Source organism: Stegodyphus dumicola, chromosome 10 (assembly GCF_044657685.1).
Source record: "Stegodyphus dumicola isolate Sdum_Otavi_A_Nest chromosome 10, ASM4465768v1".
NCBI classification, from domain to species: domain Eukaryota; kingdom Metazoa; phylum Arthropoda; class Arachnida; order Araneae; family Eresidae; genus Stegodyphus; species Stegodyphus dumicola.
In genome coordinates this window covers 186,314,316-186,326,855 of record NC_140777.1, presented here as the reverse complement: position 1 = coordinate 186,326,855, position 12,540 = coordinate 186,314,316, and the positions used below count along the sequence as shown (strand labels likewise).

The 12,540-nt window shown below is 30.7% G+C and overlaps 1 protein-coding gene across 3 annotated transcripts in view; it reads left to right on the top strand.

Annotated features, from left to right (window-relative positions):
- Nucleotides 1-12,540, top strand: part of LOC118195728 (nuclear pore complex protein Nup107-like) — a 140,179-nt gene that overhangs the window by 106,596 nt on the left and 21,043 nt on the right. For all 3 annotated transcript variants that reach the window (XM_035367051.2, XM_035367052.2, XM_085826001.1), the window contains one exon: nt 2,234-2,302. In XM_035367051.2, coding sequence (XP_035222942.1) covers nt 2,234-2,302 — 69 coding nt within the window. The remainder of the gene's footprint in view (nt 1-2,233; nt 2,303-12,540) is intronic.

Here is a 12,540-nt window from a genome sequence, read left to right as displayed (position 1 = left end):
CTTCAACCATATGTATATGAATAAATGTGTAAATTTTATTTTATGCCAGTATTGTACAATTAAACACACAAGGTCATTTATGTTATATTTAATGTTTAAATTATCTTACTTTTACATTCAGAATTTTTAATATATATAGGGAAGAGTAGAGAATAAGAGATTTATCTTTTTTAAAATTTGGTAGCTTGAATAAGTTTTATTTCGCAGTGGTACTGAAGGTCATTATCTTATCTATAAGTGGGATAAAGGTTTGTGATTATTTTAATGTCTAGACCCTACACACCCCTATGCCCTTTACTACCGAATTGTAGGTATTAAACGACTTCTGTGGTATGTTATTTATTCGTATAAATAAAAAATATCATGTTAAAACAGATTGATCATTAAATTTCTGATATTTACTTAGGAAACTGCATCCTATCGGGTTGCTACACAGCAAGTTATAGTTAATTTTCTATTTTAAATTTATTGCGACATTTTTACTCATAGTATAAAGTTGCATCAAAATTTCTATTTTCCGATTTTTTTCCCTTCCAACAACACAACACAACACAGCCGAAAAAAACATAGTGTACTCTCCCTTCCTTCAATATCATACAAAGAAAATCTTCCGACGTTTTTCAAGTACGCAACTATGCTCATTTGGGGCTGTCCATAAATGATGTCACACTTTTCTGCAACATTTTGGACACCCCTCCCCCTCTTTGTCACAAAGTGTCACACTTCAACATACCCCTTCCACCCCCTTTGTCACGTCACGCAATTTTACGTAAACTTATACTTGCAGTTCAAAAACCTAGCACTACGTTATATAGATCATATTTCAGACTTTATTTTTAAATTTAAACTATATGTTTTAATGACATTTGTAAATATAACAATAATAATGATTCGTGCACTTATTTTGTATGAAATAAGAGAAAAGTTTACAGCAAAAACATAATTAATACACAATAGCAATAAAATTACAATTTCTGCCGCTACCTTATTCTCAAAACCTACTCTGAATGCCTTTTTTTTTTTTTTTTGGAAAGAAAGGAATGTAAGTAAAAAAAAATTTAAAAAAAAAGTGAAAGTTGCTTATGCCCCAATTAAGGAAAATACCTTCAAATATTGATAATTTTAAAATAACTTCAAAATTCAATCTGCTGATTTTAAACATTTTTATTTTAATCAAAATATGATTCGCCCGTCTTGTCACAAACTGTCACAATTTCACTGACCCGTCCTCCAAGCATGACATCATTTATGGACGACTCTATCATAGAAACAACCCGCCACGCTCTCCTGCTCCTCAGACACTTCCGTAGTTGACATGTTTTCTGATATTCAAAATCTTACTCCGTACAGATAAAATCAAACACGTGGTGGAGTTCCTTCAGTGCACAAAATCGCTAGCTGCGTATTTCGGTACTCCAAACCGTTACTAGGGTACTCCGGTATTTCGTTACTTCGGTACTCCAAATCGTTACTTGGGTACTCGGTACTTGAAATCAGTTTTTGGTACTTTTCAAAGTAACGGTTACTTGAGTAACGGGTATTTTGTACCGGGTACAAGAAAGTACCGAAGTTGCCCATCACTACTGACAAGTGCTTTCAAGCATTTGTCTAGGTATTTGTGACGAGAAATACCTTGAAAGTTGACTTATTCTTTATTTATAAATGACAAAATATTTTTGTTCTCAGTATAATTTCATTGCAATGGCTGCAGCATCATTGCACTTTCATATTACTATGCCTCACCTTCAAAGCAATAGATTGACTAAACTAAATGGCTTTATTTAGCCTAGTGATAACGACCTCACCTCAACCTAATACATTTGTTTGTGTCATGCAAAGTTTGATGTTGATTCATGCATACAAAGTAGTGAAATTTTGTGTATTTTCAGTGTACTGTTCCAACTGCATTTGCATTCAATTTTTGTCCTGGATATATCCTCTTTAGTCTTTTCAAGCCACTGTGATATGCTGTCTGACCTTAAAATTTTAATCATTTACAAATTGGTATTAAAATAGCTAGCTGCATGTGGAATTGCATTCAGATCCAAAGATTGTGGGGTATTGAACTTGTTTTGTTAAAGAATATTGTTATGAGATAGCAATTACTTGAATAAATTTCATATTAATGTATATTTAAAATCATGTCTACTGAATATAACTGTATTTGTTTCATATTTTTAACTGTTTACATTTACTATATTTTCAGAAATTTAAGAGTAATTTATTGTTTCAGAATGCAGCTGAATGTTTTTATAATGTACTACTCTTTGTGAGTGGGGGATGGATGGTAGATCAAAGAACAGTAAGTTATTTTTTAAATAACTTGAACAAAATTTGAGTTAATAATTTTTTTGCCTTCCCAACAAAAGTGAATTTAAGTTAATGTTTAATATATAAAACTCTTTAATTGAAGATTGTTGAAATTTAATTTTATACCTTATTTGCAAAACACATATGTGCAAAATCAGCATTATTGAATAATCCATATTTTTGGGGACAGGTTTTTAAAATATATTTCTACTTTCTGAATACACGAGTTAGAATTAAATTTTTATTTATATAATCATATTGTTACGCTTAACTAGCACTTAGGTTTTCAGTGTGTTATTGCTGAAAAGAAATTTCATAAGAATAATTTTTGCAATTTTGATTTAAATTAGAATATATACCATTATGAAGAAAATCAATTTTATTAATGTAGTAGATTTAAGAATTTTTATTCTAAAGAAATGCGATAATTTAATTTGGTTTTTTAAATAGTATTTATATAATAGGAATAATTTTTCCATAATTTATGCACGGTGTGCAATGAGTATTCGAATATTAATACTTTGAAATAAGATTTAATTTTATCAAATTTAGAAATATGTAAATAATTTTTTTAAATGTAAAGCAGTTTTTAATTTAAAGTTTTTTATAATTATTCTGCCAATTAACTTCAGAAGTGCATATGATCTTAACAGAAAAGTATGCATTTTAGAATTTGGAACACAATTATCAGATATCCAGATACTGTAACTTCTGGAAACAAATTTGGCTTACTTTAAATGGATATGCTATACATACATATTGGCCTACTATAAATAGATGTGCTATACATACATATAAAGCTTAAGCCTAGAAATATTCCAAATTGCAGATTTCAGTATTTCTGTTTGGCTTTTCTCATAATCCAGTAAATGAGATATTTTCCTTAATATGCAAGCCTCTCAAAGATCAGAAAGAGTCTAGATTTCTTGTTTTTGCTCTGATTGGTAAACAGAAGAATTCAGAATGTTTTTTTTTTGGGGGGGGAGGCATGAAAAGGAAAATAATTATAAAACATGAAAACAGCCCATAACTATAAGTGTGCAAGAAAGTAAATTTTAGTATTTCTGATCATGATCAAATTCTTTCTCTATGTGCACAATTTTAATTTCATAAAATATGGCACCCTTAAATGTTAGAGATGAGCCTAAAAAAAATAATTTCCTTTGGTCTTTTCAATCTTAAATCTGACAGCAAAACTGTATTTATCATGTTTTGAAAATTTAAGAAAGGGCCCTGATATTGATGGAATGCAATACCACAACAAAATTCCTCACCTATGTATGGATGGGTGGAGAGAGGGTTTAAGCATTAGCTGTCATCTTTCTATTGAATTTCCTGGCAGCATTCCAAAAAGAACACTGGAATTAAAGATGTTACAGCTCTTCTTTTTTTTTTTTTTTTTTTTTTTTTTTTAATGTTGTTTGTGAGCTGAGGTTCTTTGTTGAAGGTAGCAGGCTCGGATAACTGTTTTCTTCTGTAAGAATATGTGTTAATGATATAACATGTTCATGATTTCTTTTGAATAAAAGCAAATATTGTTTAAAGAAAGATGATTCATCACTATGAAGATTCTATGCAGTACACCAACTGAAACATCCACATACACTTTGATATGGTTGTTCGAAGGTATGATAGGATGAATGAATTATGTGCCATTTTAATGAAAACGTTAAGAAAGAAGCAACCACCCTAGTACCAAGATGTTTTAGGCTGCCCTAACATTTAAGTTTTCTACTTGAGAGTGCAGAAAACTCTGCTTTCCTGTGACAGAATATCTTCTTTTAATTTGAAATTACCATAGTGTTAAGACCATTTATTAATGGCATGTTATCCAGTGTTCTACATTTGATGAAATACAGCAGAGCAATCCTGCTCAGAATCTAGAATCTACGTATAGTGAGATTTATTTAGTTGGGCAATTCTGCCCTGTGTTCTCTGTTTGGTGAAATACAGTGTGCAATCCTACTTAATGTTATATTTGAATCCACGCATGTTGAAATTTTTTGGGGCAACCTGCCCAGATGTCTTTTTGCAATGTATTGTATTTTCTACAAGAGAAAGAGAGAAAGATCCAAAAATTATTTTAAGGTTTTTGCTGGATTCCTAAAAGTCTAACCAAAGTACAAGATAAGAAGCTAACTGTGTTTTTACTTTAAGTAATATTTTCATATGTAGGAATATTAATGCAAATTAAATAGTTTTGTTGTTATTCTACTAGAGTGAAACTTAAGTTCTAGAAGAGTAATTTTTATTTCCTTGTACGTAATCACGAAAAGTTTCAGGTGGCATATTTCAATGAAAATATCCATTTTGACCGTTATCGAATGCAATTGAACGATGTTTTTACTTGACCTCTGTATGTAAAGACAGAATAAAAGACTCTTTTCCTATTTAAAAAACAAAAAAACAAAAAAAACAAGAAAACTCCTTTAAAATGAATTCTTAAGAGAATTTTTCGTGGCATCTGTACGAACGTATGTATGTACGTACGTACCTATCTCGCATAACTCAAAAATGAGTAGCCTCAGAACGTTGAAATTTTGTATATAGGACTGCTATAACATGTAGACATGCACCTCGTATTTTGGTTGCAATCGGCCACACCAAACGTATATAAATATATATATCCACTCTGTTACCCAGCTCAGTGATCTCAGTTTCTTTACTCTTACATGTTTGTAAATTGTGTATTTTTTTGCTTTAAAAATAATTGAATTATGTTGTTCTTATCTTTTGGTTAAGGTTTTTATGCCTTTAGTAAATCTGCAAGCAATATTTGTACAAATATCAACAATTTAAAAGCTGTTTAAGTGCAGTTAAGCCTGAAGTTTTAAATAACATGGCGGACATATCTGTTCACATTTGAATAGCAGAATAGTAGTTTTGTTGCCAATCTAGAGAGATTAAGCTTCACAACAATAAAGATAACACCTTCATTTATTATTGTGAATTAAATCATGCTTAATATTTTCTGGAATTTTTTTCAAGGAGGTAAGTGTTTAAGATTTACTTCATAATTTTTAATACAGATATTTTGAGTTTTTATGTATTTTTGCTTTGTCGCGAAGTGAGAACTGAATTAATTGAATGAGAAATACTGAATCGTCTGTGAAAAACTGTTTCTTTTTTGTTTTATTTGCTTAATTTCTTTTATACATCATTCTAGCTTTATTATTTATTATAGTATTTGAACAGAACATGTGGCAACGATTAAATAATTCTATTCTTTAAATGATATAAATTTTGTGCATTATGAGTTACAATATGAACGAAATATAATACTGTTGAGTGAATCTAGTGCCAGAGTGTCGCTATGGTAAACAAATACTAGAGTGAATTTTAAAGAATGCATTTATTCTATTGTGGTTTATGCGCTGTCGGCGAAGTAGATTTAATTCAATCCAATAAGTTTAAATGAAATGCAAGAAAAAATGAGTATAATTTAATATTCCGTACAAGGAAGTCATGTGGTGTACACATCAGATTTTTTTATATTGGGCTCGGTTTTCTTACTGGACTGCATGTATTATTTTTGAATTTGTAACCTTATTTTTATCTATTCTAAAAAAGGCTTTATTCAAAATTATAAATCACTCGAATATGAAAAGAATACTGCAATAATAAAAAAAAATGGTTACAGCAAATCCTTCCAACGTACCAACGAACATTTTATTAATCACGAAAAATAAATAAAAAAAGCATGAATGGCATTCTTAATAAAGTTCGCAATAAGAAGAGAAAATCTTTGAAACTTTCGTCCAATTCTTAACGCTTCCAATTTTTGAACATGTTCGATCAATAAGCTTATCGAATGGGAGGAAGTTAAAATCAACGGCTCATTGTTCCAAAAAGAATAAATAAGTTACCGGTGGGAGGGGGAAGCTGGAACCATCCAGCAAGCTAAACTGGATGGCACCATAAAGAACGTTTCAACTATGATGGAAGACATTTTTATTGATTTTGTAATCTATCAGGTGAATGTTTTGAAAGAGGATAGAAAATGGCTGCGGAAGACAAACTGGCGCCTTTATCGCCTATCATAATCATTTTTTCCTTGTCGCGAAGTGAGAACTGAATTAATTGAACGAGAAATACTAAATCGTCTGTGGAAAACTGTTTCTTTCTTGTTTTGTTTGCTTAATTTCTTTTATACATTGTTCTAGATATATTAAGAGTATTTGAATAGAACATGTGGCAACGATTAGATAATTCTTCAAATGATGTAAATATTGTGCATTCTGAGTTATAATATGAACGAAATATAACGCTGTTAAGTGAACCTAGCACCAGAGTGTCGCTATGGTAAACAACTATAGTGAATTTTAAAGAGTGCATTTGTTCTATTGTGGTTTATGTGCTATCGACAAAGTAGATTTAATTCAATAAGTTTAAATGAAATGCAAGAAAAAATGCGTATAATTTAATATTCCGTACAATGAAGTCATGTGGCGTACACATCAGATTTTTTCTTGAAGTAATTTAAATAAACATATCAGATGGTATAACTAGATTAGTAGTTACTTGTTCTGAATCTGTTCTAATTTTATATTATTATTCTGGTGATACTTGTTTATAGAAAGGAAAGTTCTACAAAAGTTAATATTTGTCATTGATCATTTTTAAAGTAATTTAAAAAAATGGAAGGGGAACTTAAAAATAATAATTATTTGCTTTGTTATGAAATTGCTTTAATTTTATTTATTTCAGTGATAAATGTTTATAGAATGTTTTATCTACTGTGTTCTTATTTGAGAATATGAAATCAGAATTAACTATTTGGTCGTTTTGAATTTTGCACCAGCTAATTTAGATCTTTGTTCTGATTTGGAAGTTAATTTATTTAAAATAACTTTGGTCCAAAAGGTTTTGAAAGGAAGATTTAAAAATTTTAGCTGATCATTTTAGATACACAACTGCTTTTCAAAGTTATAAATTTTAAGAATATTATTCTCAGTAGCTAAGATTATTATGAAGAACTTGTAAAAAGAATTAAACATGGTAATAAGAAAAGAAGGAATCAAAGAGGAAAGATAAGAAGCAATCACAATTGAAGAACAGAGAAGGAAAAATAAAATTTAGTTGGAGCTTGAAAAATTAAAAATTGAAGCCAAATGTAAGAAAAATGGGAAGATTCAGATGGATGACGCTAGAAACCCTAGGAAAGAGTTTAGAAAACTGGCTCAGAAATTTGATTGAAAGATATAAATTTGTATTTGATTCTTTTTGAAAGAGAAGCCCATTGTGTCTCCTTACCAACACCAAATTATTTGGGATTTTCTCGCCATGAAATAAATCAAAGAACTGCCTGTAAACTAGAGGATAAAGTCAAACAGTGTGATTATGTTAAGAAACTGTTGTTAAAAATGCTCGAGTTAACCCCCTGAGAAATTCTGGTAACTATTCACCACACGCCGAAGGACATGACCCAGTACATGGCGTGACTTTTAAGAACAACATTCAAATAATTAAGACATTTTAAAATTGTTTTATTTTATTTCCACTGGTTTATTCTCCAATGGTAAGCTATTTGACATGAACGTGATAACGTACTAAAATAACATAAGTAAGATACATAAACAGAAGAATACAGAAGTAAAAGTCATTGACCCATATGCATTCATGCAAACCAATATCGCCTCAGATTTTCCATGAAATGCAGTGCAGTGCATAAGATGGTTTCGGGTCATAATGTACATTGCTGCATAATGGGCAGATTGGGCATAGCAGGATACCAATGGAAACGGGTGTGTTGCTAAGTAGTCATGTCCTGCTGTTAGTCACTATGTTGTGAGAGCTGTAAGCTGAGGCCAATCAACAATATTGTACAAAATTGGGTCAGTAAACTATGGCTCACAGGCCAAATTCAGCCTGCCGCTTGTTTTTAATCCAGCCCATGGGATAATATTATTTCTTACATGAAAAATAAATCAAATTACACGCTATTATGCAATGGTCAATAGTTGAGTTAAAAAGTTGTGAATTATGACTGTGAGTGGTGCTACTGTATATTCTCTCGTTTGTCATTGTATTTAAAAGCACTTCCAACAGGCAATCTCGTTTGTCATTGTATTTAAAAGCACTCCCAACAGTCAATGTTTGTACATTGTGCAATGCAAGAGCATGTTGACAGTTTTGCTGAAGTGTGCGTGATTCAAGGCAATCTGTGCAATTTTGTTCTTTTAATTAAATTTTATTCATTACCTTACTGTTGCCATGTCCATCTCTAAATCAAATAAGAAGAGAAAAGTATACCTCAAATGTCATGCTTTTAAAGCAGAATGGAGTGCCAAATATTTTATCATAGAATTAAATGACAAAGTTTCATGTAATGACATAATATTTGTTTGAAAAGAGTGCAGTTATACATCATTGAGGCACAGTATTCAAACCTCACAGAAAATGAATGGTCATTAAAATTGGAAAATTTAAAACAGAATCATCACAATGCAATTTATTCATAAAAATAAAATATGATAATGAAGCAGTAACTAAAGTGAGCTTATGAATAGCTCATTTATTAGCTACAAAATGAAAACCATTTACTGATTGTGAATAATTAAATTGTATTTCCTTGTGGCCACCGAAGAAATGTACCCAGAAAAAACTAATATGTTTTGATCTGTCAGTCTTTCTGCGAGAACAACCATTCAGCCGCCTCAGTCATTTAAAAGACAAGGCAAAAATTTCAAATGATTTTCGTTGGCTGCTGATGAGTCAACAGGTATAACTGATATGGCCAAATTGTTGGTGTTTATTCGAGGGGTCAGTGCTGAATTTTGAATTGACTGGAGAATAAACTTCTATGAATAGTTTGCATAGAACAACTACTGGTGGCAGTATCTTCAAGGAAGATGAAAAATGCTAACACAATACAGTTTGCAATGGAATCAGTTTAAATATGTTACAAATAATAGTGAAAAAAATATCTGCGGAATGGGAAAGAATTAGTTGGACAAAGATGTTAAATGTTTAGAACCTCTGGGGATTCATTGCATTATTCACCAGCAAACTGTTTATATGAAACATGTCAATCTGTCATGTGTTATTGAAACAATTATATCAGTAGTAAACTTCATTCGCTCTTGTGGTCTTAACCATTGCCAGTTTCATGAATTTTTATTAGAAATCGAAGCTGAATATTTTAACTTGCTGTATCATACAGCTGTTCGAAGCCTTAGCAATGGAAAAGTTTTGTAGAGATTCTTCGAACTGAAAACGGTGAAAGATATTTTTTTAATGAGAAAAAAATGCCCATGATCTTTATTTACAAACAGCAAATAGTTATGGAAATTAGCATTTACCACAGACGCTGTGCGATATCTCAACAAATTCACTTAAAATTAAAGGGGAAATTAGTAAAATGAGAAATGTATTTTATCGTTTAAAGGCATACTGCTGAAAATTTGCATTGTTAAAAAACAAATAACATTAAACAAAATTGACTATTTTCTATGCTTAGAAAAAATTTCAAATGTCGGCAAAAACTCTTTTTGTGAAAGAATTTGGGCAAGATATATTTTCTGAACTTATACTGCAGTTACCTGTAGAGTTGGCTGTAGAGTTGATAGGAACAATGACAGACTCCTGGAATTTTAAAGACTCCGACTCCCTCATATATATAATATATATATGTAAACATATACAGATGGGTTACAGCTTCTTTTTTTAATATAAAAGAAATAATAGATGCTACAGAAAAAAATGATGGCATAGCAAATTATTTATTATGAAATGGAAAAACTGGCATTAGTTATTTCTAAGAAACAGTATAGCTTCGGCAAGAAGATCTTTGTTGGAGGACCATAGATTCGATTTAATAAACTTCAGAGCTGAGAAGAGTCTTTCCACACTAACTTGAGTGAGAGGAAGAGCTCTTACTGTTAGGGCTACTTCTTTTAACTTTTCAGGGTAGACTTTTATAAATTCTAAAAGAGGTGTTTTGCAAGCGCAATCATATTTCTCTATTTCTTCAAAGGCCGTGTAAAAATCTTGTTTGTATTTTTTCATTTTTATAACTAATTCCTCTTGGTTCTTTATTTTCATTCGTTTGCCTTAGCCTTTTCAATATTATCCAAAAATATTTCTCACAATCTAATTCATCACTCAAAAAGGGTGATGTTTGTATATACCTGTTTTTAGCCACTTCAAATAAAAATAAACAAGGCACTTACCAGTGATTTCGCTGTAAACAACTTCCCATCATGTTTTTGTTTAGAATATCTTTAGGGTTATTCGTAAGTGATGCTGCATGGTCATTTAAAAAAAGGTAATCTATTGAGACCTACGCCATGTACTGTTTTTATATGTTGGGTATGTGCTTAGTGATGGTAACATCATGTACACAAACATTGTTTATTCTACATTGCTAATCTACTATTCTATATTACAGTTATGATTAATAATAATAATAGATACAGTTACATACATAACATGATGTAGTCGGAAAATGCAAATTATTATGTGAAACATCGAAAGGGAACAAGGATGAAGTAGAATTTCAAGTTGTAGCATGTGATAAAACTGTTCCAGCTATTTTAGGTTTACCTACATTGCAAAAATTAAACCTAATACAAAAGACTTGTACAGTAAATCCTGATTCTAATGAAAAGTTACCAAAATCTTGAAAAGGACATCAAGATTTATTTAAAGGAACTGGAAATTTAACTGGATATACATATCATATTAAATTTAACCCTTTGCGGCATGGTGGGTCAATATATGTCCCACCTAATTAATATTTATTTTCTCAGCAATTTCCGTTAGAAATTTTCTAATCTTTTAAAAATAATCAATTTTAGTTATTATTTTTCTCAGTAGATGTTACTACTATACCAGGGCTTAAGTTTATGAGCAAAAAATATTCAAAATAGGATCACAATAGTGATATCCATGTATCTCGCATTTTTCAATATTTTAAAAGTTTTGGTATACAATTTATGATATGTATGATTCTTTTTAATATTCAAAGGTATTTTATTTTCAAAAATCTTAATTGGATTCAATATTTTATAACATTAATTTTGCAGTTGAAATAAGTGGGTTAAAATTTGTCCCACCACACACTTGAATTTCCGCTCAATAGATGGCAGCACTCGCGATTATTTTTTCTTTTCTTTTTCGCATCTATTTTTTTCGTGATTGCGCGCGCTTTTACATCCGTTGTATGCTCTGATGTGCTAAAACGTCTAGAAAAAAATTAACAACTCAGGAAGCTTTGGATCTTTTTGCTGAATTGCCATCCGATTGCGACTCAAATGCTTCAGATGTCAGTTCTGATTCAGATGAAATTGAAATCCAGGAGAGAATAACTGAGGTTGAAGTTATTGCTGAAGAAGAAAGGGAAGTAGTTATAATTTGTTTTGCTTTTTAAAGACACAGACCCATCTATGCATGTGGCACTGTAAATATGGATCGGAAGTATCTACCCAAAAATTTAAAAGACAAATTTATGTCAAGAGAATATATAGACTTTTCAGTTAACGATGATTCAATTTATTGCATAAAATGAAAGGATAAAAGATCCGTTTCTATCCCGTCTTGCTTGGAAAAGGCAACTGAAATGAAAGAAATTAATAGAAAAGAACGAGATGGAAAGACAAAAAAAAAAAGTACTGTGCCCAAACAGCATTATTTCATACAATAAGAATACGGGATATGTCGACTGATTGATCAACTGAAAGGACTATATGTCATACACCGCAAAAGCAAGAAATGGTGGCACATGATTTTTTTTTTTTTTTTTACTTTTTAGATGCGAGTATAGTAAACGCATTTATTCTATTTAAGTTTGTTCGCGAACCCGATCATGATGTAAAAACAATGAAAGATTTTCTTCTCTAAGTTATAGAAGGTCTAATGGCACTTGCAGGCAAGAAACAGCTGAAAAGAAAACTGAAATCCCCAGTTTAAATAAAAAATGAAAAACTTGTTCATACAACCAGAAAAGAGACTAAAACATGTAAGTCACACACCAAAGAGAACGAGCAGGAGAAGATGTGCATATTGCAGCACATCGAAAGAAGAACGATGAACATTTTGGATGTGTGAAACATGCTAAGTGCCTTTATGCTTACAAAAGAATGAAACAACATGTTTTTCAAAGTTTCATGAAAAATGACTTTTTTTCAATTTTAATCATATATAAATGTTTTTGAATCAAGTGTCAATTTTAATATTTTATTTAGTATCATATGTACGAGTATCAAATTTTAATCTTAAAATAATATTCAA